The sequence below is a fragment of the Malurus melanocephalus genome, unplaced genomic scaffold, assembly GCF_030028575.1.
Source record: "Malurus melanocephalus ecotype Western Australia unplaced genomic scaffold, MMel_1.1 scaffold_525, whole genome shotgun sequence".
In the NCBI taxonomy this organism is placed as follows: Eukaryota; Metazoa; Chordata; class Aves; order Passeriformes; family Maluridae; genus Malurus; species Malurus melanocephalus.
Window position 1 is genome coordinate 93,256 of NW_026623757.1, and position 27,012 is coordinate 120,267.

Consider the following 27,012-nt stretch of genomic DNA (forward strand, 5'->3'; position numbering starts at 1 on the left):
CATGATACAGCTTTTGGTGCAGGCTCCCAGAGAAACACAGTATCCTCACACAACGTCCTCATGGGATCCTCCACAGAACTGGGCAAGYATTTGCTTTTGTTTGCTCAGAACAATGAAACCACTGAAAACCACTTAGAAAACACTGGTCACTATCCTGGGAAGGAGGGGGAGACCAGAGGAGGCACCTCCAGACTTCATCCTGGTCTCCACCATCAGAAATCTGCTGGAGCAGCACTGGAGGATCGGGAGGGAAAAGGCACAGCTGCCTCAGCAAGCAGAGAATGGAAATCACAGTGTGGTCCTTGGGATGTAAAAAAGGGGGAGATGGGGGAAACTAMAATAAAACAACTTCTCCAAGCACATAAAAGGAAGGGTTTTGCAGGTTGATCCCACATCCAGTTTTGCTCCTTTGAGTGAAATGACTGTACACAAAAATGAGAAAACCGTTCTGCTCTGGAGCCAGGCTGGGAGAGCTGGGGCTGTTCACCAGGGGAAGAAAAGCTCTGGGGAGAGCTTRRAGCCCCTTCCAGTGCCTGRAGGGGCTCCAGGAGAGCTGGAGAGGRATTTTGGACAAGGGATGGAGGGACAGGACAAGGGGGAATGGCTTTAAGATGAAGGAGGGTAGATTTAGCTTGGATATTGGGAAGGAATTCCTCCCTGTGAGGRTGGSGAGGCCCTGGCACAGGSTGCCCAGAGAAGCTGTGGCTGCCCCTGGATCCCTGGCAGTGTCTAAGACCAGGCTGGACAGGGCTYGSAGCACCCTGGGATCATGGAAGGTGTCCCTGCCCATGGCAGKGGGTGGAACAAGAGGATATTTGGGGTCTCTTCCAACACAAATCAGTCTGGGATTCTGTGACACTCCGACAGGCCTGATTTTCAGATCAAGAGCAGATCTCTGGCAGTTAATGGAGTTACACTGGTGTTAATCTGATGAAGGAGAAAGCAAATTGAATCCCTGGAAAGGAAATGATGGCTCCTCCTTCTGACTGTCCCAGTAGTGCTGCTCCTTCCCCGTGCAGCTGTCGGGAGCCCCCGCTCTGAAACCTGATGCCCTGGATGGGTTCCAGGAGCCGGGAACACCCTGGGCCCGGCACTGGGCAGCTTTCGAGGAGCCTSTGTCCTTGGAGGGAACAATGTCAAYGKGACTTCCAGAGACTGTCCCAGTGCCTGGAGCAGCTGGAGCTGGTCACAAGTGAGCATGGACATAGGGACAGATGTCACTGGCGTCTCATGTGGCCACTGTCCCCTGCTTTGAAAGCAGAGGGATTGAGATTGGGCTTGGGTGAGTCAAGGAGGGGATGGGGAGAGGATCAGAGCTGCTCCCAACCCCGTTCACCCTTCCACACCTTTCATCTGTTCCCAGAGAAGCTGTAGCTGCCTCATCCCTGGAAGTGCCCAAGGCCAGGCTGGACAGGGCTTRGARCAATCTTGTCTCATGGAAGGTGTCCTTGSCTTGGCAGGGGGATAGAATGAGATGGKCTCTAAAGTCCCTTMCAACCCAAACCACYCTGTGATTCCATGGTCTGCCCTGATTTATCCACCTCTGCTGGAGCACGACAGGGATGGGCCAGAGGGAGAGGATCCCAGAGGAATGACACTCCCTTCCTCCTGCAGCATCAACCAGGGAATCACTGCAACTGTGTCAAATGGAAATCTGGAAGTGATTTCCAGGGATTAGGATGAACTTCAGGCTGATCTAACACCTGAAAGCACYGAAAGGAAGTTGGTGCTGATGTGATAGAAAAGGGGAAAAAGGCAAATTAGAAAGCTCCGTTCCTAAGASTGGGAATCCAATTGACACCAAAAAGTTCTCAAAAGCAACTTAATACAATTGGACACATCTTAAACAATTCCAGACGTTCTTAAAAAGCGGGGGAGGGAGGGGAGGAAGCATAAATAACACAGGGAAAAATGCTGGATTRAGCCATAAACACAGAGTGTCAAGACCACTCCCCGCTCCCAGTCTCAGCAGCATTCCCAGTAAGGGGGTTCCAGGGCACGGCTGTTCCCCTTTGGAAGTGCCTCCCTCCTGTGAGCGAGGTGCTCTGCTTCCAGGGGGGATGAAGTGCCACACAAGCCTGGAGTTCTCAGTCAAAGCTCCTCCAAAGTTATCCCAGAGCCGAAACCTCGCGAAATCGCCGGGGGTTTGTTTGTTTAACATGAACAATTCGGGGAGGGGGGTGGAAGTGCATTTCTTGGAGCTCAAACCAGATGTGCGACATCCCAGCCACAAAGCTCCGACTTATGCGCTGTTTGTTCCACCCCCACCCCGGAAGATAAAAGGAGCTGTGGAGAAGGTTTGGATTGCGGCAGCTCTCGGGTTTCACCCTGGCTCCGAGGGCGCTGGCAGAGGCTGCTCTGCAGGAGCACAAACGAGCTGTGCTGTTTCATGGATCCAGGGCTGCCGCTCCCCTCGGCTGRAGTTGGAGGTGGGCTGTCCCTAAGCCTCAGGCTGAGCCTCAGCTTTCCAGAAGGCTGGAAGCTGGCTAGGTTTGGTTCCTTCCTTCATGCAAATCCTCTGTCACAGAGGGGCTGACCAGAAATCTTTCTCCAGGTCATGGTTCCATTTTGTGCCATCTCTGGCAGGAGGGAAAGACCAGAGTTGCCTCTCCAGGCCTCACCGGAGGGAAATCYTGCAGGGTCTGCCTTGCTCTCCTATAAATCCTTCCATGATGCCAATAGAAAGTTCCAAATCCAGGCCAAACATTCCCTGCTCTGGTTTCACCACCCACGAGATTACAGCTTGGTTATCAACAGAGATCTTGGAGTAAACCCGATTTCCCTGCTCCATGTTTACTCCTATGTGTATAACGCAGTGGGCTCCTCTATACCTACAGCATTACCCTGGGAATAATTAAAATAATTAACAAATGTAATTAACTGTTGGAGGGGAAAGGAGACTTTTAGAACATTGTATCAGCAACAATTAAATAAATTACCCTTTTTGTCTTGCAAAGAATTGACAGACGGGGGAAAAGGAGGCGGGATTTGTATTCCCTGGTGCAGCAGCACAGGGATGGTGAATAGGGGTCGRTGGCTCTTGTGTGGGGACACAAAGCAAACAAAGAGGCCCCAAATGAAATTACCGAGTGGCAGATGCAAAACGAACATATTTCACACAATGAGTAATTAAACCGTGTAACTCATTGCCCAAATGGAGCCCAGGAGTCATAATGGCTTAGAAAGTGATTACACAAATTCTTGGAAGATGATCTGGAGGGGCTGTGGGACACAAAGACACTGTCACCAGTGCAGAACCAGCAAGCCAAACTGGTGAGAGAGGACCTGGAGTTTGAAAGGAGGAAAACTTCCCTGCTGTTCACTGGATGTGGCTGTTGGTGGGGACAGACACACGATGTGGATGTACCTGAGGTACCACGTGTGTCCCAGCCAAACCCTGTGCTGCCAACCTGGGCTGTTCCCCTGTGCAGGTGTGCTCCTGGGAATATTCTCTATTGGAGCCGAATTTTTCCCAGGAGGAAAAGGGCACACATTCTCCTGCTCTTGGCAATATTTTCTCCCCAAATGCCACCCTAGGGCCCAGGTTTACTGGGTGCTGCTGGTGCTGAAGGTAAGATGATGGCCACCACTGAGCTAGAGAAGGGCTGCAGACTCCCAGTTCTCAGTGTTGCTCCATTTGGGCTCAGGAATTATTTCCCATCTTAAGCTATAAATCTTCCCAGCTTCACTGGGTGCTGTAGCCTCTAGGTGGTGGTCCTGGCTGGGAATTTGGGATTATCCAGCTGCCTGGGGGATGGCACTGGGATCAGGAGCAGTTCCCATGGTATCCCTGGATGTAGCATGGTGGCAGTGGCTCCTCAGGGCTGGGGGACAGTGGCAGCAGCTCTGTCACAGCTCCTGCTGCAGGAACACCCAGCAAGGCTGCACAAGGCCAGCAGGGACCACAGAGCAGCCAAGGCAAAACATATCCATGATTCTCCCCCATCACTTGGAAGTGCAATGTCCCTATGATACCTGGAACCCCCTGGAGTGCCAGATGCTCTCCCTGCCTGCCCCACAGCCTCTTCACTGCAGAAATTTGAGGTGACAGGAATAGTGATTTGTGTCCTATGAGAACAGGCTGGAACAAAATCTGGTGGTTTTGGTTATTCCCTGGTTGGAGTCCTTGACTCTCCATCTCACTTCTCTCAAGATCTGCATGACAAAACCAGCGGTTCCAGCCCGTTTTGGCGACCACTTGCTCCAGGAACCTCAGGAGTTTCATCAAAAGCCTGGATGGATTTCGGGTCTCAGGTTTTATTCATTCCAGCATTGGCTGACAAAGCCCATTACATCATCCCTTTGGAAGAGAAATTCTCTGCAGCTGCCTGTGTGGCGCGGGGGGTGTTTAAAAAATAACAGAGATTTTTGTTTCTTTCTTCCAGGGTAATTTCCCTTCCAATTGCTGAAAAACTGAATGTTAAAAAAGCTTCAAAAGTGGGAAGGAAAAGGGCAGTGTGCAGCAGTTCCAGCCATTCCTGGGTTTATTATTATTATTATTTCCTTTCCAAAGACCAAAGTGGGGGGGCGGGGTGGGGGGGGATAGCCCCACTACCCCGCGCATCCAGCGCGCCCAACCAGGCGTGAAAAGCAAAGCCAGTGTCATGGCAATGGCAGATGGCACGGAGCGGAGCGGGAGCGGGAATGGGAGCGGGAGCGGCGGCGGGAGCGGGAGAGAGAGGGAGGGAGGGCTCCGGCCCCGACCTCCGCGCGGACCGCGCTTCTAATTAGCCCCGAAGCAGAGACTAATTAAACCCGGAGCCAGGCAAGTGATTACTTTTCCTTGCAGGGATGGGGTGCAGGAGTGATGTGGACGGAGCCAGAGTGGGTGTTGGAGTCGTCCTCACATCAATGGTAGGAAATTATTTCAATCTCTGCTCATCCCTCCTGCGCTGCSAGGGAGCAGGGAACCACGACAGCTATTGCTTGCTCTCCCAATGACCGCAGGATGAAGAGAATGTGGGATTGCAAGGAAATTCCGATGGGAAGGAGAGAGGCAGYGTCTGGATGCTGTGCTGATGATGTCAAAATGTGACACTCTCAATTAGCATTATTTGGCACCCAAATATCCAAAGTACCCACTTGAACTCACCCAGGGTCAGAGCAGAACCTTCTCTTCCCTCCTCCACAGTTGTTTTGAAGTATTTGTTCATGCTCCATAACCTCATCCCTTCTAATCCACTTTCTCTGGTTTCCTATAAAACAAGCAGTTGGAAGTAAATTATTTTCACTGCTACGGAACTGAGTGCAAAGCTCTCAGAAAGTGGGATATAGGGAGGGAAAKAATTAAATTGTATAATTCTTGTATAGAATTATAAATTATATAAGTATTATATAAAATATAGTTATTCTGTAAATGTATTTRKTTTTGCAYTGCAAGAACTGGAAGTCCAGAGTTGCTTATGTAGCTGCAGGTTCTGGTAATATCTTCCGGGATGTGTTTGGCTTTTCACGGCTTCCATGAACAGGCTGAACTTGGCAAAAAACATGGGAAAACCTGGGAGCCTTTGGCACTTCTTTCCCCATTCCCAGGCAGATGCTGTGTCCCCAGCACACACACCAACAGTGGGAGAGCACAACGCCGGCTGCCTCTGCTTGGTTTCAAATAACTCCAGCTCTGGCCTGGGAGCACTGGGAGCATCTCTCCACCTGAACCACAGTCCCTGGGGACCAGTGGGATTTCCAGAGCAACATGCCCCTCTTGCAGTGTATTATCTGGATGATTCAAACCCGAGTGTCGCAGGATTTCTGCTTCCCAGTGAAACACAGGACAATTTGTGTTTCTATTTTTACCCTGGATTAGTCAAGGGTCGCTGCAGGACCAAATCAAGGGTGCTGGGCTTTCCACRGCCTTATGTTTCATCCCATAAATGCTCTTTGCCTTTGGCAAGCAGGAGAAGAGCYCGACAGGACAACTCCTCTTTGCTGCCAGGGCTACTGCAGTTTGGCACTGCACACAGCCTCACCCACACCACTGCACTTCCCATCCTGGCTTCCCTGATACAGAGCTGGTCAAAGTCACTCCAGTCTAAAAAGCATCCAGGATTATGAGAAAACTTGGGAACATCTCACCAGCAGTGCTGTAGCTGAATGTCTGTATTCCCAACTGAGTTGGGATGCTCATGGGATGAAAAGAACTGGGGAGAGTTTGGAATTTCCAGAGAAATCTCTAGATTTCCACCTGTTGCTGTTATTTAATGCAGAAAAAATKGGAAAGCAAACCTGTCTGGAAAGAACAAACACAGAAATGGAGTTTGGGATTGTTGAAAAGAGACGGGCTATGTCCCTGAAAAATATTAGCAATAATGAGTCCCAAATTGCTGCCATGAGCTACAGATATTGATAGTCTGGATCTCACACCCATCAAAATGACTTGTATTTATCAGCAGCTCCAGGGTTTTCCTGCCCTCCAGCAAACACATTTYCCCTTCTTCTGGAGGGCTAGTCATGTTCTGTTTCATTTCATTGCTGAGAGAAATTAAAGTATTTTTTATATCTGCATCAGYATCTGGTAACGCGGCAAGAATTCAGGAAGCTGATGGAAAAAAAAAWTTAAAATACATAAACATAAAAATACATACATATAAAAAACCCCAGGAGCTTCCTCCCTCTATTCCCTGAGCACGTGAGGTTGCTTCCAATGCACATTTTATTTTAAGGTGAGTTATTTTGTTGCCATAGTGACATCATTCAGGTTTCCAACCGCTGCCGTGTTCGTTTTCTCCCAGGCAAGACTTGTCACAAGCAGTCAGCATCCCCAGCCCCTTCCTGGACAGCAGCTTCCCACAGAGCTGCAGGATTCCTTGGGATTCCAGTCTGCAGGATGAGGTGTCACTGCTCCCTGCTAAGGCATGGGGGGACATGGGGGAGTCAGAGAGGGGAGGCAGGCACGGAAAAACTCCGATCAAAAGGATATTCCTCTTGCTCACTCCTTATCCTTTCTCCTCAGACCTTGTAGTGGGCAGTGAGAAGGTCAAAGATAACCCGGTAGCTTTATTAATTAGCACTAATTAACACACTCAGCTGCCTCTAGTGTCATTGTGCTCATCTACCCCAGGCCCTGACGCGGRCAGGATTAAACCATGTTTGCCCCCAAAAGCTTAAAATCTCTGTAAATCCTATTTGTTGCTACACAGGTGTCTCATGAATTGATTTTATTACCAAGAGAATTGCACTAAAATAAAGATTTTAAATACCAAGGTTTGTAATGATGTTAATAAAGATGCAAAGAAAAGGGCTTCCCTGGTAAGAGAATATTTGTGGGGTCATTTGGGTCAAATGGGCTCTGTAAGCATATTGGAAATTATTACTTAATTTTATGTATTTTTGTATTAAATATTTAAATTAATTTTATTATTATAATGCTAAAGACTTTTAATGGGAAATGCTTTTTTTKAGTCTAATTAATTTAATTAAAGCAGTCAGAATGTGCCTCACTAGCCTAAAACCTATTTTATGGGTGCCAGGCCCTATATGTGACAAAGAGCCTGGGTGCCTGTTCCACTGAAAGGCCAAAAGAAGCTCAAAAACCCCCTGATTTAAAGGTTGTGTATGTTTTTAATTTTAAATAAACCATTCCCAGATTATCAAATCAAGGCTACATTCCCGTAGCAGACCTGAGCCCTGTGTAAGCCTTCCCAGGATTGCAGCATCTGGCTAAATCCAGCCCAGATTAAAGCAAAGCTTTCATTGCACAAACTCTCCCTGAAAGGAGCGGGATGTTCCTGATGCCGGGAAAAGGATGGAGCTGGGAATAGCAGGCAGAGGAAAGGGAATGCCARAGCCAGCAGCAGGATCTGGAGGCACAGAGGCAATGCCCTGTGCTGTACGTGGTGCTGGTGCACCTCTCCTCTGCAGGGGGAATTCAGGAAGCAGAGCCATTCCGGAAGCRTTCCAGCCGCGGCCATTGGGTGTTCCTGAAATTACCCTCAGCTCCCTGATGGAAACCCTCTGGAACAGAGCCTGAACACACCAGTCCACAGCACAGCAACAGCCTCCACAATGAGCTTCTTTGCTTGCAGAGGTTTTACCAAAGCCATTGTTTTAACACCCATTTTTCCTTTTATTTCTGAATGTCTTTGACTGGGGGAAGGGTGGAAGGGACTCCCAATTTAATTCCATAATCCCCCTAAGCCTTGCTTAATGCAYTCACTCTGCGTGGCCTCTGTGAATTTTACAGTGGTGTTTTGGGTGGCTGCAGCAGCACTGCACTGGAAAATGTCCCATCATTTATTTTGCAGTTATTTGAGGGAAATGATTCCCAGGGCTGGAAGCCTGGTTGTTAAATCCATATTGCCAAAGGAAACAAATTCTGTCACCCAGATGGGGCTGGACCTCRGGGCTGCCACGCGGATTCCTGGATGAGGTAGCTCAGAGTCCAGCTGAAAACTACCAAAATTAACGTTAAAGTAAGAGCAGGAGACTTCAGCAGTTGGTGGAAAATGTCAATTTTGGCTGAGGGGGTGGGTGGGGCTGCAGGGAACAAAGCAGAGTCCCCAGCTCAGGGACACCCAGATCCCCTGGGATGAGTCCCCCCTAAACATGGTCATGGGCTCACTCTGGCTGTCCTTGGGTGAGAGGGATGGAAGTGCTGTGGGAGGGAAATTCCAACAACAGATTTTGTCCTGCTGCCTTCTTCTGAAAGGGAGGGAGTGCTGCAGCTTGGCTTGTTTTCCACATGTTCAAGAAAGACAAAATTAATTTTTACAGAGTCCTGATGCATCTCATGAGACTCTGGYCTCCTTAAATCCCTCCCTCGGTGCTCAGCAACCAGGATTTCTCCAATGTCTGCTTGAATCCTGCACCAAGAGGTCAGTGTCACTCTCAACGGGATTTTTCCATGCCCCATTTCAAGATGCAGTTTCTCCCATGAAAATGTTCCTCCGCCCTTTCAGAGGCATCCTGGAGTCAGCAAGGATAAAATCCCCAAATACAAGGGCTGGCAGAGTCCATAGGCCGCAGCAAAGTCAAGATGGGAAAATGAGTTTGGAAGAAAATCAAGGTCTGAAAGGCGTTACCTGTAACAACAACAGTCACCAAACAGGAGGAAGGAGCAAAGAGAGGAGGAAAAAAATGAAGAGACTGAGATCCTATAGACGGCACAGGGTGAAATCCTTGTGCAAGGGACCTTTGGACTGGCAGCAGCCAAGGGCATCTCAGGAGAAGCTGGAAAAGGCTGGGAACAGGGGGCTTGATCCCAAACAGGGGACAGGAGTTCCTTAATCAGGGATGGTGCTGAGTGCAGTAGTAACACCAACAATAACAAAGCCTACCTTGTCATTTACACCCAGTAGTAATTTTGCTGCAATAAAACTTGGGGGATTCCAGGCACTCTGAGGTACAAAGCTGGAAATCAGGACCTGACAGTGACATCATTSCCCTGATCCTTCTGCTGGCAGAGCCCAGAGCACACAGGGACACAGAGCTGCCCCTTTTCCTGGGTGTATCATCCACAGCTGGATTTGGCATTTCTGTATAAAATAGAGATAAGGAGAAACATTTAGATAATAGCCAGAAAATTAATTTCTTTGCAAACCAGGCACATTAAGCTCCCCCAGCTGCAGCAGGGCTGCACAYACTGATCACAGCTCACATCAGCTAATGGCTGCCATAAGGAATATRAGATATGGATCAGTCCACGGAGCAAGGGATGACATTGCTCCAGGMAGGTGGAATTTAGGCTCTGCTGAATGGATTTTAGGATTCTCAGACAGAGAAAACATCATATTTACATCACCCAGAACAAGTATTTTATCAACAAGATGAACTATTACAAGATAGAATTTAGAAACAAAGGCGAGCGGCGTCCTGGCTGCTCCTCCATCGTCTTTCCTATGGGATAATGTTACTCCCAACTCTTGGATGTCTGGCACCATCTAGAGGAATCATGGTAATGATGCAGCAGGGAAATTAAATATTAAATTATTAAAAATAGCAAAAATCCTARACCAGATCTTGTGTAATATCTAACWGCTATTTAGTTATTATTTAACAGCTCTTATTGAAGGAGAAAACCACAGGAAGGAGTGAGAACTTGGAGATTTGTCCTGGAAAAACCAAGATATTGGTTTGTACACATGAGCCCTGCACTCAAGCAAATGTAATTAGTGCTCATTATTTTGCACTTCAATTATTTTTTAAAATAAACTATGATTCAAAATTTGAGGTTTCTGTGTTTAAAGATCATCTTAAACTAAGCTTTGACTTTTCAACATCCCTATTTACACACAATTGTGTAGCAAAAGGCACTAACTTCTAAATTCCTTCTGAACAATACTTTTGTATCAGTTAAACAAAAATTTGGATTTAATTTAACTACGACATTTATTTACCATTTAGCTCCACATGAAAGGCCCAAGGTGAACAGGATGTTCATAGAAATCCTTGTGGGTTGCTTCCAACTGGTGACATTCTATGAAATGCCATGGAAAACACTCCAAAAAGAAGCTGAAAATGCTTAAGTTGTTCCAATGTTTAAATCCAGCKGGATTCAGACATGAATATCCCCATCTACATTTAATGGAAAGGTACAATCCAGGTACAACCCACAACACCAGCTCAATTTCATTCTAAACTTTCCTTTTTTGATTTTTAACTGTAAGTTTCTGGCTGTGCCAACCCACAATCCTGTTTTCACACACAGCTGAAGCAGRATTTGACTCGTGAGGACAGAATAATTATAAATAAAATATGAGAGATACACCTTTACCTGGTGTTACAAGCTGACTGTGGGGATGTTCATTTAATTTTGTAGTCAAATTAAACAGGSGGTTGTGTTTTACTCTCAATTGCAATTGAGAGTGAAACTCCCTAAACCACCAAATGGGGAAAAGTGATGGGTATTTGCATGTCATCACTACCTACTCCTAAAATCCCTCAAAAACTTTAGTTTTTATTTATTTAAAGAGCAGTATGGAAAGAAACAGCWACAATCCAGCTTCTTCCCTAAAGCATCTCTGCTCTTGAATCCTTCTGTGTCTCATTAGTCTGCTCYTCCTCCTCCTGCCACCAGCTGCTGCTGGCATTTACATAACAGAGCTCTGCTCTGAGGAAAGATGAATCAGCACATCCATAAAATCCTGTATTCACTCCGAGATTTACTATCACCTCCAGCATGCTGCTGCTTGGATGCAGAGGATCTGGAAAAAGATGAGTCATGGAGCTGCAAGATCCRCATGTGGTGTGGAAATGGAACTCCTGGGGATAGAGTGGATGGGCATTACTCACCAGACATGACTCCTGGCGGGGAAARCGCGGGAGAGGTGGGAAGAGGTATCGATCACAGCCCTGGTAGCAGGCTTGGGGAGTAAAATAGCAACTGGGAGAGAGTTAAGAAGAGGAAGCTGAGGTGCCAGGGAGCCAGAAATGGCAGGAAGAGGCTCAGAAGTGATGCAGAGCAGCACAGTCCAGCCACAGCCAGGCTGAGGGAAGTTCCCCAAGAGCTGTTTGGGAATGAGGAATGCTGGTTGCACCTGCCCCTGGTGCAGGCACCTGCACACCTGTGCTCTGCAGCACACACAGGACACACCTGAAGCATTCCTAACACTCTCCTCTCCTGCTGATGCAGGAATCCATCCAAGCCACAATGAGGAGCAACATGGAGCATGGCCAAGTACTGACACAAGGTCATGGACTGAGCACTAAGCACGGATATTGTGGCCAGGCTCCCAGATGGAATGCCGCAGGAAGGACACAAGCAAGGCATGGACAAGCTTACTTTGGGAGCATTTTCCATCCCAGGCTTTTGAGAGGTCATTTTAGCTACTGCAGAAATCCCCATGGCCTCCAGATGGGCCCAAACAGAATGGTCCTGCCTGGTGGTGCTGCAGTGTCACCTGTACCCCAGCTCTGCCAGGGGTCTCACCTGAGCATGGATATATTAAGGAGCTGTTGACACTGGAATGCACCTGGACGTGGTGCCAGGCAGTGTTTATGGGTCTGCTTTTCCCCTGACATGGAATTCTCTTCAGTTCAGGAAGATGGATTTGTACTTTCAGGGCATATTATAAAACATCATCTGTGTTTTYTCCTTTGCCTTCCCATCATGCATGTAAAGATGAGCTTGCAGTTCTTGGCTCTGAAGACAGGTGGGAGAAACATTACCTCTCCAGAGAGTGGGATCAGTGTGAGCTTTTCCTGCCTGGGAATTTATTCTGAGAACAGCAGTTTCACACTGTGTCTCTCCCAGGAAGCTCAGCTCTGCAGCTCTGGAGGCTCTGTGGTCTTGCTGGGAAGGTGGGAGAGCTGTTACTATTGGGAAGCCACTGGAATTTGCAGCTTAGATGAGATGGCACTTCATTTCTCTTTCACTGATGAGCTGAGCAATGAACCTGCCCTGAAAAGATTACAAGAGTAATTGTTTGGAGTCTACAAGAAAGACAGAAAGAGACTTGGGAGCAGGACAAGGGGGAAGAAATGCTTCCCTGTGAGGGTGGTGATGCCCAGAGAAGCTGTAGCTGCCTCTGGATCTCTGGAAGTGTTCAAGACCAGGCAGGATGGGACTTAGAGCAACCTGGGATAGGGGAAAGTGTCCCTGCCCATGGTAGGGGGTGGAACAGCTTTAAGGTCCTTCCACCAAACCATTCTGAGATTCCATGATCCTACGAACTGTCACTSACAGCTCAAGAACTTTAGAGGATGAAGAAGAAACAGGGTCTACACATCACCCAGTTAATCCAAGCTCCTAGCACAAAACAACTTCCACAGCTGGATGAAGGGGCAGGTGAATACAGGTAAATTATAAGTGAACACAGGTGCAGCAGATTAAAGCCAAATCCCCAAATCCTTCTCCAGAGTTTGGTTGGGTGCCTGGAAGCATCCTGTGGAGCTGCCAGGAGCAGAAAAACAGAGCCAGCACTTCACAGCAAGCCCAGTCCTGAGCAGCTGCTATAAATATATGCTCAAACTGAATTTATTCTTAATATTTCCAGAGCATCGACTCACGGTGATTCAGCTCTTGGTATTCCAGGCATGAGGAGAAGTTGTCCTTTGTTATTCCATGATGACAGAGGTTTTTACACTGCCAAGGCTCTGGAGTTTTAACAGCAAATGTCAGGTACTTGATAAGGTAAAATTCACTTAATGTGTTTTAGCATGTTAATAATACTGAAGTGACACTGATTTCGGGAGCTGACAGGATGCTTCCCAAGGAAACATTTGTATCCTTTAAAACTATTTCCACTGATACTGAACCCTTTGCTCCTTGAGGACAATAGGTGATGTATCCATCATTATTTCTGATATCCGCCCATTTATTTCCTGGTCACTGGGAGAAACATTTTTATTTGACTCCTAAAGCCACCTGAACCTGCGACCTTTCCCTGCAGTCAGGCCTTGTTTACAGAGAGCCAGGGAGGGCTATCACTTCCCCCCCACGCAGTCCTGTGCCCTACCCAGGGACGCTTAAGACTCCTGMATCCCTTCAGTCTCCTTAAAACTGCTTAATGTGGGGCACACACGGGGCTCCATTTCCCAGACGCTGTCAGGCAAGAGACCACGAGCACTGAGGCCGGGAACACTGTGGCCATGCGGGCCGGAGCCGCAAGGAGCTGTGAGGGCTCAGACCGGAATGACCGAGAGCGCTGGAGTCGAGGGCCGTGAGGGCCGAAGTCGCGAGGACAGAGGCCGTTAGCGCTCCCCCGTGACGGCTACCGAGCCCTCAGAGGCACGGCCCGGCTCAGCGCTGCCCCGTGACGGCGGCCAGACCCCTCAGGCACATCCCGGCTCTCCCGACCCTGCCTTTCCTCTTCCTCCCGTTCCTCCTCCTCCTCCTCCCTCAGCCGCCGCCCGGAAGTGGCGGCGCCCCCCCGCGGCGCGTCACCGCCCCGCCCTTCCTGCCCCCCCGCCCGCGGGCCCGGCGCTGCTGCGCGCGCCCCCCGGCGGCGGGCGGCGGCGGTGCGGGCGGTGCCGGCGGCGCTCGGTCCGCGGAGCCGCGATGAGCCCGGGCGGGACCCGCGCCCGCACCCGCACCGGGACCCGCGCCCCGCACCGGCACCGCCGCTCCGGCATGGGGCTGTGCCCGCACTAGGAGCCGAGTCTCCCCGGGGCGCCATCCGCCACCTCCCCTCCCCCTCCCGAGGAGGATGGCGGCGGCGGCCGCCCCGACCCAGCTGGAAGCCGGTGGGTATCGCTGGCGGCGGGGGCTGCGCTCCGCATCCCCCCCGTTCTAACCGTGTCTAACCCGCTCTCCCCCGCCCCTCCGCAGAGCTCTACTACCTGATCGCACGGTTCCTGCAGTCCGGACCCTGCAAGAAATCCGCCCAGGTGAGCGCGGAGCCGGCGCTCCGGCCGGGCCGGGCGGGCGGCGGTGGGACGGGACGGTATGGGACTGGACGGGACGGGACGGAGCGGCGGAGCCGCTGCGCTGCCGGCGCCGGACTCACGTCCTTTGTGTGTGTCTGTGTTTCTGTGTGTCCGTCTGTCCCCAGGTACTGGTGGAGGAGCTGGAGGAGCACCAGGTGAGGCGCCTGCCCCGGCGGGACGGGGGAAGCCCTCGGGACGGCGGGGTCGGCGTTTGCCCTGCCCCGTGTAACCCAGCCCATCTCCGCCCGGGACACCCGGCGGGAGCGCGGCTGCCCCACGGCGGGGCCCGGGGGAGGCTGCCGGGGGGCTCCATCCCGGGGGGCACGGGCGGGTACCGGGAGAGGGGGGGTTCCCCGGGGAGGGGTCGCTCGGGTTCTGACRGCCGCCCCCGTCCCCGTGTCCCTCCCGCAGCTGATCCCGCGGCGCCTGGACTGGCAGGGCAAGGAGCACCGCCGGAGCTTCGAAGACCTGGTGAGACAAGTTTCACTCCTGACTTTTCTGACAACTTCCCCCCGCGCCTCCGCCGCCGCACCGGGCGCCGCGTCCCCCTCCTCGCCCCGTTTGTGTGTTAYCCACCCCAGCAGGGCTGCGGGCTGCGCCCCGCCGAGGCCGCGGCGGGCCGCGGGGTGCGGAGCGGAGGGGAGGGCAGGGAGCGGAGGCGCGGCGGGGCCSGGGGCTGCCGGTGAGACCCCCGTGGGCCGCCCGGTGGCACCGGCGGAGCGGCCGCGCCGCGCTATTGTGGGGCCGGGGGTTATCCGAGGGCACGCACCGGGGCCCGCCGCGGCCAATGGCGCCGCGCCTTACAACGCGCAGAGCGGTGCGCGGCGATGTGAGGCGGCAGCTGATTGGCTGCGGCGGCGCCGCGGCGGGGCGGGGGGCGCGGGGTGCGGGTCCCCCCCGGTCCCCCCGCGCCATCGCCGCCGCCTCACCCGCGCCCCCCGCGCCCCGGCACTGCCCCGCTCCGGGCCGGGCTCGGCCCCGCTCCCGGGGCCCGCAGGGGGGACGTGCCGGACGTGCCGCCGGGCCCGGCGCTGCCGGGCTGGGTCAGGGATTCCCGGCCTGCGGCGGCCTGCGCGAAACCCGCCCCTCGCCGCGGCGTCTGGGCCTGCTGTCAGGCAGGAAAGGGGATGGGTTAGGAAGTGTAATGTTGTGGCTGTTAAATGCCGGTGAAATGCACTGAGCGGCTGCTTTTGCTGAGGTATAAACCCTGTGAATGTGTGTCATTGAGGAAGGTCAGTCCCGCCGCAGGGCCGGGGGTGGGGGTGGCCCTTGGCCTTGCACCCCCCGAGATGCGACTGTGTGAAAGCCACAGAACTGAAGTCGTTCCAGTTCTTTTCCAAAGGGTCCAGACGGCCTTGGTTTAATTTCTGGGAGCTCTGGGCGATGACGTGTGGCGCTGATGTAGCACTTTGCAGTTAGAATGCTGTAAACTTCCCRGTCGCGTTTATAGCATTGATACCTGGGACCAGCGCTGGCACCTCACCTGGAAGGAATGGAAAGCACGTCCCGGCCTCTCCCGGCTCCTCTGGAGCAATGGTGACGTGGGATTTTGCCATTATTGTTGCTCAAACTCCTCTGCAGCCGGCTCAGGAGGTGGTTCCCCACTTTAGCAACRTTGTAGGAGCTGAGGTGTGGACTGGAGAGCTCTTTGTGTCCAGAGATCTTTAGACCTGCTGCCTTTCCCTTTCCAAAGGCTATTCAGAATTTYAGGTGGAAGTTGGGCTTCATCACAGCTGTTGTGGATAATTCTGGGACTGTAAATTGAGTGAGCAAAGTTCTGCATTCAGTAAATTTTGGTGCTCTGTGGTCTTCCTAGASAATCTGAAATTTAACTGTGKGCTRTYTCAGGTTTAGCTTARGASTGCACCCAGTATCCAAGAGAAATAYTAGCAGTGCCATTGTGAAGTCTGGTGTCAGACAGACTGGTTTTGCTGTTGTTTGGGTTAACGTATAATGTTTTTTCATTTCATTCTTTGTGGGACAGATAGAAAAGCCTTAAAACCTTTTTTTAATGTGTGTGAACACGTTGAAACTTGCTTTTCTTTAAAATGTAAAAAATGAGAGAAAAAACATCTTGAAGTGAGTTTTGATGTTAATGAGAAATTTCTTCTTTCTGTATAAGCTCATCATAATTAAATCTAAGATTTTTTTTTCCTCCGTCTTAAACTAATCAGCACTAACCAATGCTTTTAGTTTGCCTTTTAAACTAGCATTATTTAACTGTTTCTCATGATTTACAGTAAGGACCAGGATTATGAATGAATCATTACAGTGAGACAGGTTGATGCCAGGTGGGATCAGCTGAGCTTCTCTCTGTGAATCCTCAGAGTGTTGAGGATGTTGAAGGAAGGCTTTTTCCCCCTCATTGCTTAGGGTTTGCTGTGTTTGGAATTTGGACTTTAGGCTGCATATGATTGTTTATTAACCTGAGCTCCTCGACTTCAGGGCTGGCTGGATGTCTGAATGCCATGTTCAGAACAGAGCCAGGGTTGTGAAGGACAYAAAGCACTCCGACCTTCATTTTAATTATCTCTGGCACATAATGAACCAAAATTAAATTGGAGATGCCAGCAGTTGGAGGTAAAGGKTTTTTTTCCTACCCATTTCTGCTTTTTGAACACTTAAGGACAGAAACCCAAAATCGTTTGCAGTCTCAGCTGGGTGGTGCAGCTGCTCTGGTCAGGCAGGTAATTGAATTGATGAGAGTTTACAACCTGGAGAAGTCTGATTTGTTTGTTTGCCCAGTATTTTGACAGAGTATTTCTTGTTCTGGTGTTTCWGCTTTGTTTTCCATTCTCAGTGTGGCTGTTTAGGTTAGCAGTGGTAATTTTCAGAAAACATGCCAATGCTGTGACCACTGAGTATGTTGTTATTGCTCCTGGGCATTTGGGAGTGATAAAGATGGAACAGCCCAATGGCTACTGGGTGGTTTTTATCTAGGGAATGTTTACTCCCACTTCACTCGAGTTTTTAGGCAAGATGTGAAAATGTGTGAGAGATTTCTTTGTGTGAGATTTCTTTGTTCCTTTTTATTTTTTAAAATTCAATCATTTACTTTAAATGTCAGGTAGGTAGGGCAGAAGAGTAATTTAAGACATGCTAATAAGAATTGTACCTATGGAGCAAAACCACACAGAATGCAAGTTATGTACATTTGTGTTCCCTTTGTTTTTCCTGTTTATTTCCATGTTGGAGCACTYTATGTGGCTGCCTGTCTAGGTAATCACAGACTCTCTGAGTATCCTGGGTGGAAGGGACCTGCATACAAGGAGCATTGATYTACTCCTGTCCCACCCTGTGCATCCCTGGGAATATCTCCAGACGCCCCTGGTGCTGTGGCAGCCTTGGGGCTGTGCTCATTCCCTGGGCAGCTGGTCAGTGCCCAATACCAGGGGGAAGAGCTTTTTCCTGACCTCCAGCCTGACCCTCCCCTGACACAGCGCCAGCTGTTCCCTGTCCTGTCCCTGTCACAGAGAGCAGAGATTGGAGCTGCCYCTCCAATGCCCCTCAGGAGGAGCTGCAGCCTCTGATGACTCCCCTCAGTCCCCACTTCTCCAGACTGAATTCTCCAGGTTTATTCCACAGTAGTTTTACTTTGTCATCAGCTGCTAGCAGTCTTGAGACATGAGATATGTTTCTACATGGGAGGGTCACAGAWTCCCAGAACAGTTTGGGTTKGGAGGGACCTTCAAGCCCATCCCATTCCACCCCCTGYCATGGGCAGGGACACCTTCCACTAGACCAGGTTGCTCCAARCCCCATCCAGCCTGGCCTTATGAAGGTCTGAAGTGTGTCCAACTCGCAGGCAATTAGTGCTCTGGTTTTAAATGAGCTGCAGCAGCCYGGTGTGGAGTCAGCTGCTGTACAGATGAGTCAAGCTGAACGACTCCGATTATCAGCACAGTCTCCAGTGACCTGCTGTTCCACATTATCTTTGTTTATTCCTGATAAAGGTGACTGGCTCTGCTCTGGTTTTAAGAACTTACTGATGGGCTGAGTCTTCTGGCTCAGCGTGGTTTGGTCTTTGTGCTAAAAAACATGTAATTCCAGGCAAAACAGAAAATCAGCTGTTGTTGGACAGTGGGGAATTTGCATCCATGAGCGGCTGTGCTGGTATGGAACAGCTTATGGGATTTGGCTCTGAGTTCCTGCCTTGCCCATCTGCATTGATTTAAAACTAGCCCTGAGTCCGAGGTGCTGGTATTTATAGATCCTGCCAATCCCAGCATTAGCAGAGCAGAGATGTTACGGTTTTGTCACCTCRGGAAAATATCATGTGGTAGCATGGTCATGCCAACCTGTTCTCTCTGGGGACCCCAGTGGGTAAAGGCTTTTTTAATTCCTGTCTATTTGCATTTTGTTGGCATCTTTGCAGGTCCARTGTCTGAACTTCCTTTTGCTGAGATTCCCTATTTGAGGTCGTGAGTAATTTCCTGCTTGCTCAGCTGCCTCGGCCTCTTGGCCTCCTCCACAGCTTTTTGATACAGTTGTCAATTGATTCTTAATTGATGGTTATTTTGGCAARTGAGGGAAGTGTTGGATGATGACCTGGAGGATAGAAATCCACTGCTGAGGCCCAGCTGGGCCTGCCCACCAGGAATGGGGACAGAGCAGCCTCTGAAGGGCCGTGTTGCTGTCTTGTTCCAGTCTGCAGCTCCTGCCTCAAATCTGTTCTTTGAAGAGATRTTTCACTGGGCTTCCCAAAAGAGATGGTTCCAGGAGCTCCCTAGTTCCCATCTCTAGGAAGACAGACATCTTATTTCAAGTAGTACTGACAAAGAGTCTGTTTTGGGTTGTTTGTTCCCTTTTTATTGAAACCTTCCTTGGAGGAGGAGTTGTCAGCAGTTAGAGAATCATGAGTTGGAAGTGACCCGCAAGGATCATCAAATCCAACTGCTGTCCCTGCACAGACACCCCAGCAATCCCAACCAGTGCCTGAGAGCATTGTCCAGAGAGGGATCAGAGTCACAGCCAGGAATTTTGTTTCAAGAATCAAAAAGCTGCTGCTCCCAGCTCCAGGGAGGACTCTGCTCGTGGTCTCTGAGTTGATGCTTCCAACCACAGGAGTGTGAACAGGTTCAGGGGTTGAATTTCTCCAAGCCCTGATGTGACTTCACTAAYAGTTCTTTCCTTGTGCTTATCACTGGAGCAGCTTATCTCAGCCTGGCTCAAGCAGTCAGGACTGGGAGAGTTTTTTTAAAAAGAGGAGATTTAAAAATAAAGAATGGGTTCGCTTCAGTTAATCCTTCACTTTTTAGATCCATTATACCTGTGTGCTTACTGTGTCAGAGAACTCTTCCATGGCACTATTGCATTCTTGTGCCCTCATATTTTGGCTTTTATGGGGTTTTTCACATCCTAAGGCAACAAAATATTTTTTCTTTATGTTTTATCCCAAGATGCAGCATTTGTTCTCACTTAGCACGTTTTCAGCTCTGCATTATTTTAACATGCATGGTTTGGGCCTGTATTATTCATCTCTAACTTTTTCTGATTTTCTGGTTATTTWAAAAAATATTTTCTCATTATCTTCTAAAATATTTTSTAGTATTSTAAAAATATTTTCTAATGTATTTAAGGAGCTGATAATATCCTTGCTGCTGTTTCATTTTGCTGTGTGGGATTTGGAGRAGCATGCACTAAGAGGTGTAGCTGTACCTTTTGGCCTTTTTCCATCTTTCTTTTAAGGAAAATCTGATCTGGGAGACAGTTTTTTCAGCTGGATGTTTGCARCTTCATGTTCTAGAAAAATACTTAAATCCATTTACAATTCTCTCACACAGAGGTGAAAGGAAGGATTTTTGATTCAAGTYCTTTTGGGAACCTGAAAATAGAATTGCTTGTTTAGCTCTGGGCTCTGATTTAAGCAATYTTTTCTGGAAGTTATTATGGAAAAAAAATCACCAGGAGAATTTGCTGCTCTTGCTGCCTGCCTATGGAGCTGCTTGTTAATAACAGCAGTGATAATATTCAGATTAAGGGCCACTTGTTGGGGCTGCTGTGGGTTGTAGAAACATGGAAACATGCAGGGAAAGAAGTGTGATCAGGTAATTTGTCARTGTTTGCTCTTTGCTGTTCCCTGTAAAACTGTGGCTTCCTCTTTAAGCCACCAAGTCCTTTTCCATTTTGGAGTCAGTCAGGACTGCCTGTGGAACACCTTGGGCTCTGTCTCTGTAGTGGGATATTTGCTGCCAGGCTTATTTCAGCACTTCCCTTGGCATGGAGTGTGGTGGAACTCCCAAACCAGCTCCAGGGCAAGAGGGGAGTGTTTGCTGTGCTACATTTGGAAAACTGTTTGGATTTTTTACTTTTTCAGAGAGAATGGTATGGTTTGGGTTCTTTGGGTACTCTGAAAGTTAAACTCCAGAGCTTCTAAGCTGGTCTTTTTGATCTTTTAATCTTACTTGGTATATTCCTGTATATTGGTAGTTGGTGTCTGAGGGGCTTGTTACTGGTTATAAGAGATGGAAATAAGAATTTCATACTCAGATTTTACTAAATRGCAGATTCTATCTCTAGAACTTCCCTTTCAGACCTTTTCAGAAATCTTTCACACTGAGGGGAGGCTGGTGCAGCACCATAAAATATTTTGTAGCAGGAACACATTTACAATGTTTCAAAAATGAGCCAGAATGAGAGGCTAATTCCAAAGCTTGGATAATCCTTTTCTCTCATTTCAACTTCTGTTATATCCCATCATTTACAGTGAAAGACAATTCATGCTCATACACTGAACTTCATTGGCTGTACCACTGGTGCCAATATCRTTTTAGAACTCTGATTTTTGGGAAAACAAAGCTAAAATGGCTGGAGGAGCCTGTCAGTGCAGGAGAGCAAACACAGGGTCATTCCTTCATGCTCTCTCATAGGATGAAAAGTTGTGGAATGGAAACACATTAATGTACTCAGGTTTCTTTCCCTCCACTGAAAAAATGATCATTTTGTTTCTTTATAATCAGCATGATTGATGAGATGAATCTTTAACCTGCAGTGACTGAGGGATAAATAGAGGGAGAAACCTGTCTCYTCTCCAAGAGTTTCATTCACACTGRAAGGGTTTTTAGTTGCATAACTGATAATTTGTATATTTTATTGTACTTCCTTTTTATTTTTGGTTAAAATCTTAATTATGGGAGGGTGTTGATCCTTCTCCTGATGTAGGTGGTGACATTTTCCAGCCCTGCCTGGCTGTGCTGGGTCCTGTAGCTCCACTGCAGTTGCCCAATTGGAATGAAAAAATTCCCAACGACGTGTCCTAATAATCTGTTTGATGACACAGTTGAGTGAACAATGTTTTGGCAGCARGGCCAAGGGAATTACAGACCTTTTCCTCCTTCCTGGTGTGCTGGGGCAGGAGCCAGGCACATCCCTGGGCTCTGGGTAGGCAGGAAAATGTTGATCCATGAAAAGAGGTGGATGGGGCTGTGTGTCCTGTGTCAGAGGAGCTCTGATGGGGAGCTTTTCCTGCCAGTTTGTAAATACAGAAGTCAGGCAGGGCAGGAGATTCTGGATAATGAGGTTCAATTTATTTATTGTTTGAACAGATTGTCAGAAAAACCCTTGTCACTCCATAGAAAACAGGGAAAAATAAAGGGTGTTGTCTCAACATGACAAAATTGGAGCCCACACATGCGGGCCTTAATTAAGGAGCTGGAAACTGGAGACTGAGTATTGATTTTAGGGTTAGGGGGGGTTTAGGGGGGTTAGGTAATTTGTAAGGTTTTTATTCTTATGTGCCCATGTGCTTTATACAGTAATGATGTCAATGCAAGGGTGTTTCAGTTCAGCAACAATTGGGGATTTAAGGAACTGAAGGGTAAAAAAAATGCTTAAAAGTTCTGTGAGCAAAGCACTGCACTGGAAACTCTGAGTTTCAGAGGTTTTAGTTTCTTATTAAGGGGTATCCTAAATTAACAATTAAGCTGTTAAAACCTGAAATTTCTGCTGTGACTTTTTCAACACTCCACATCACCTTAAAATGCAATATAATTAATTTTGAGAGGATTTTCAGGGGGTTTGGGCTTGATTGCAGTAACTTTGCACTTGAATACGAAGCAAAACGCTACCAGTAGAAGGTAAAAATAAACCAGTTTTCAAATGTCTGTGTTGTTTGTGTGTTTAGGTGGCTGTCAATGCACACATCCCTCCAGATTATCTTCTTAGGATCTGTGAGAGACTTGGACCCCTCTTAGACAAGGAAATCCCCCAGAGTGTCCTGGGGGTGCAGACTTTGCTGGGTGTTGGGCGCCAGTCTCTCCTGAGGGCAGCAAAAGGTAAGATTCTCAATTTATCTGTGCTTGATTTCCATTTTAATGATTAACCCCCTTTTGTTTCCATTCCTGCTGGGTTATCTGTGTGTTTGCATGAGCCCTGGTTTGTCTTCTGTGTTTGCCAGCTTTTTCCTTCCTAAAATGCAGTTATTGCTGGCTCTGTTGGATGTATTTTCTCAAGTTGAAAATGCCATTTTAAGGAATTTTTGGCTCCAGTTGCCTAATCTTGTTACTTCCTCTGCCTCCTTCCCCAGTGTGTTGGTGTWTGTGTAAATGATGTGAATGGGATTAGGGGGTTGATTCATCTGAAAAATGCCATTTTTTCATATACACTTACACACATCTGTGTCTGAAATCACCCAGCTGGGCTATTTTTCAGCCTGATCTCTTCCATTCTTTGATTCYCTGGCTGTGCAGACACGGGACAGGGTGGTGGCTTTTGGGGCAGCATTTAGGGAATGGAAGAAAGYGAGGCTGATTCTTCAGTTACAATTCCTGCTTGTCCTTGCTTCAAGTTAATTTGAAAGCCTCCATTCCTTTCCTGACGAGAGCACRAGTCCTATTCCCTTTGAAAAACTCTCTCTGCTTGAGAGAATGATCCTGAGAGCAGTTTTGTGTTAGAACTAAAGAGATCTGAGARCCATTTGCTATTGAAGTGATTCCTCCCTTCCCTCTTCACTCCATGCCCCTGCCACTTCCTCCCTGCAGGAGCCAGAACTTCCTTGATCCTGTGATGTTCTGATTCAGAGAGCTGAAATGTTGCAAAATTTGTTGTAGTGAATTAAATGAGCTGGTGGGAAAGGATCACAGGGCTGGAGGTGACACAGGAGCATCATCCTGGGAGAGGAGGAGGGATGGCAGAGCAGGACCTTCCTGTTTTGGTGGCAGTTGAGCACTTAATTCCCTGCATCCTGTGGAGTCACACTGGGATGCTGACGAGCATCTGCTGATCCATTGGGTATCTCCTGGAGGGATGTGCTGTTCCCAAACACATTGCCCCACACAGTTTTGGGGCTGAGTCTTATTTTGCCTGTGYTTTGCTGTAATTAGAATTTCAGGTTTGCAGGGAAACATTCCTTCATTTCACACTCAGTTTGCAGCTTAGAAGCAAACAGCAGCAGCAAAAAGTAAAGCGAAAATAAACATTTTTCTGCTGGGGAACAGAAGGGTTTAGGTGGTTGGATCTATTTTAGGAAGTCTGAGTGTTGTTTTTAATGAGTATCCTTTAATACTCTGTGCAGCAGTTTGGAGTTTAATCAGTAGGTGCTCTCAGGAGTCTCTGAGTCACCTCAGCTTGTGCACTTCATGTTCAGAGATCTACATGGTGCTACACAGATCCACCAACCTGCGGCACTGTCCTTCTGTTTCAGTCCTTACTCACCGTGGAAGCTCATTTCTCTCCCTCCAGATGGCCAGAAATGGAAGAAATCCAGGTCTAATTTCTGAGGCACTTTGAACAGTCTCAGAAAAATCACTATTGTTCTGGAGAGGAGCCTCTCTGAGGCCAGTTGGCAGCAGAGAGCTGGAGAGTCTTTAAAGAGAACAGTCTTCACTTTAAAACAATGATTTTTGTGGGGGGTGGGGTGCAGAGGACAGCCTGAAAGGAGGGCACGTTGCCACAACTTGCAGGAAAACAGATTTATTGGAAAAAACCCTCACTTTTCCCACTTTTAGGGAGCAAAATATGTGTATTCTCAAATGTGCAGTTCCTAATCATGGGTGCTTTAAGTGTTGGGATTGCAGAAGGAAAAGATGGCAGAGTTCAGTCCTGCCTCAAAACAGTGCACCCACTTTTTAAATTCTCTTCTTCTCTCCATTGGTTTAGAGTCAATACTCACCCAAACTAAGCAAAAATAAGTTGAAACCATTTATAGTGACACTGCTGAGCAACTGGAAATCAGAGCTGCAATCCTTAAATGAGGAATCTCTAACAAACTATTTAACRAGACAAATCTTATTTTGGACTGCTGGGAACGGTGCTTGATCTCTTGATTCTTTAATGCATTGATTATTTCCCTGTCCCTTGTTCCTGTTGCTGGTGCAGACTTCAGACACACRCTATGGAAAGGATCTGCATTTGCAGCTCTGCACAGGGGCCGACCCCCCGAACTCCCGGTGAACTACGGGAAACCACCAAACGTGGGTGAGTCTGGAAATCCGTGAAAGATTTTTTTTCTCCTCTCTATATTTATTTAATTTCTGTCTTATAGAAAATTCTTCTCATGGACTAGAACACTACTATGGGTTTGCATTAATATTTTCTCTTAACATTTCATGATGAATTAGTCCAAAATAGGTTTCTCCCTGACAATAGGATAATATTTGTATTATTCAGGCTTGGATTTTCCACAGTGTGTGTAGCCATTTTTTGCAAAGCTTTGCCCTGTTTGAAGGGCTTGAGTGTTTCTTTTTAATGATCTGCCTCTATAATATGTACATGTGGTTGTAAGATTGCATGGGCATGGTCACAGGAGCATGGAATCCTGGAATCATCCAGGAATCCCAGCCAGAACAAAGCGTCTGGCTCCCAGGGAACTCTTTGACTCAAGAATTCCTTTTAGTTGGATTATGACAGAAAACAGACTGCTTGCAACATCCCTCTCCAAAAAGGAAATAATCACCAAAGCAACATTTGTGTTACTTCAGCCTCAGTTGTCCACACAATTAGATAAAGACCTTGTATAAAACTCAGATATATGTGGGCTCTCAGCTTACATCTCATCACAGAGCTGCTCTGTTTTATATAAACTCAAGTGTTTGCCTTGTATGGTTTGAACTTTCATTAACTGTTTTTATAGCAAAAAAATGGATTCTTGCAGGCATGAAAGTAAATCCTGAATTGCTTCTTCTGAGGGTATTTTATCTCTGTTTCTGCAAACAGATACATTTTCCTGGTTTGTCAAGAAGTCCTTTCACATATGGATCCTCCCTCCCTTTGGAGATGTAGGGATGGTGCTGGCAGCTTTCTGTTTCTACCCTATCTGTGTATTTATTATTTTAGGCTGGTTCTGCAGTTACTTTACTGTGAACARTTGTGCTGATGGATTGCTAATAGTCTGGATTGTAGATTTATTGCACACAACTCCTCTGGTTGTATTTCTGCACGGATTCTTGGATCAATTCTTTCATCAGACTGTGTTTTTGGAATATGTGGTATTATTAATGAGCCATCCTGGCAGATTGGACTTCAGCATTTGTCATGCTTTCATGGCAAAGGGCTGTGCTGCTTGTTTGGTAACTATTTAGTGGCTTAAAGAATAATTTTTTTGGTTTGGGTGTTTTCCTAATAATTTTTTTTTTAAGAAATGCAAAGGTATTATTTGGAAAATAGTCTTTCATAGCCAGGAATTGATTTTTATAAGTATTGATTCCTGGAAGAATGCAGTCCTTGGTCCTACATAACTACTAAGAGAGAAAAATGTGTATAAATATTAAAATAAGGCTTTGACTTTGGGCAGGAGTTTGRTTTGTGATTCCTTGTTAATCCTGAAGAGGAAGCCAGAAAATTCTGTGTCTGTTTGTGTAAAATGGGTGTTTTTTTCCTGGTGAGTGGTGCCAGCCAAAGATACTGCAATGTGTGTGTCTTGTTTCAAGTGCAAGATGAAGAAGTGTGCCCGACCTCTTTGGTATTTTGGCATAACTGTGAGTTCCCACAATCTGCTGGCTCAGGCAGATGGACTTTTCTGGAATTACTTGCTGAAGGAGTTGGGCTGAAGTAAAAGACACCCATTAATGTGCATTCAGGAGTGAGATGAGATGACTGTCTAATTACCTGTGCAAAGTGGTAAATAAGGTATAGGACGAGCAGCCAGGAGTGTTCCCACATCATTTCCCTTCCACTAATAAGGATTTCAGTTTTCCATCATAAATGCTGCGAGAATGGGGTAACTGAGGTCCAGCTGGGATCCACTGGGAGGGCCCAGCTGGAAGAGTCAGCAACTGCAGTGGCTGCCTGTCCATGTGGTTGGGTTGGGAAGGGTCCTTGTGGTCTGTATTCCAAAAGGAAAGGTCCTGCACGGTGGAACTGGAGTGGGAAATCCGTGTTGCCTTTTCCCAGTATGTTTGAGCAGAGCTGGGAATCTTCTGGCTGTGGGAGTGTAGGGAAAGTGCTGAGCTGTGGCAGTCATTCCCAGGGATGTGCTCTGTGTGTGTGTTGGGGTTTGGTGACCTGCTGCAGGGGACAGGGAGAGAAAATACTGGCAGAGCTTCGTGCTGCCAACAGATGACAAGGAGGAGGAGAGTCTGGCCAAGCCTTTCCAGGCAGCTTTTGCTGCAGCTGAGCTTTTAGGGTTCCCTTTGTGCTCTTCCAGACAGAAAGTGGAAAGACTGGTCATGCAATACCTCAGCACTGGGAGTGATTCCCCTTTGATAAACCTGCTTTTGATGCTACTTCGATTTTGTCAGGGCTTTTTTTTTTTTTTTTTTTTTTTTTTTTTTTTTT

The 27,012-nt window shown here is 47.9% G+C and overlaps 1 protein-coding gene and 1 long non-coding RNA gene across 5 annotated transcripts in view; one reads left to right on the forward strand and one right to left on the reverse strand.

Moving 5' to 3' along the window:
• The window catches only part of LOC130582832 (uncharacterized), a 19,287-nt gene extending 4,425 nt beyond the window's left edge, over positions 1-14,862 (reverse strand). The window contains exons 1-4 of one of the 4 annotated variants that reach the window (XR_008966350.1): positions 14,215-14,862; positions 11,864-12,329; positions 9,273-9,470; positions 5,093-5,195 (exon numbers count right to left, since the gene is read on the reverse strand). This is a non-coding gene — a long non-coding RNA (uncharacterized LOC130582832). Of the gene's footprint in view, positions 1-5,092; positions 5,196-9,272; positions 9,471-11,863; positions 12,335-14,214 lie in introns of all 4 variants that reach the window. The other 3 variants (XR_008966348.1, XR_008966351.1, XR_008966349.1) reach the window with 3 other exon arrangements.
• Positions 13,907-27,012, forward strand: part of BRWD3 (bromodomain and WD repeat domain containing 3) — a 49,707-nt gene continuing 36,601 nt past the window's right edge. Inside the window, exons 1-6 of the mRNA XM_057381749.1 lie at positions 13,907-14,118; positions 14,204-14,262; positions 14,427-14,456; positions 14,713-14,772; positions 22,424-22,574; positions 24,616-24,714. Coding sequence (XP_057237732.1) covers positions 14,082-14,118; positions 14,204-14,262; positions 14,427-14,456; positions 14,713-14,772; positions 22,424-22,574; positions 24,616-24,714 — 436 coding nt within the window. The 5' untranslated portion in view covers positions 13,907-14,081. The remainder of the gene's footprint in view (positions 14,119-14,203; positions 14,263-14,426; positions 14,457-14,712; positions 14,773-22,423; positions 22,575-24,615; positions 24,715-27,012) is intronic.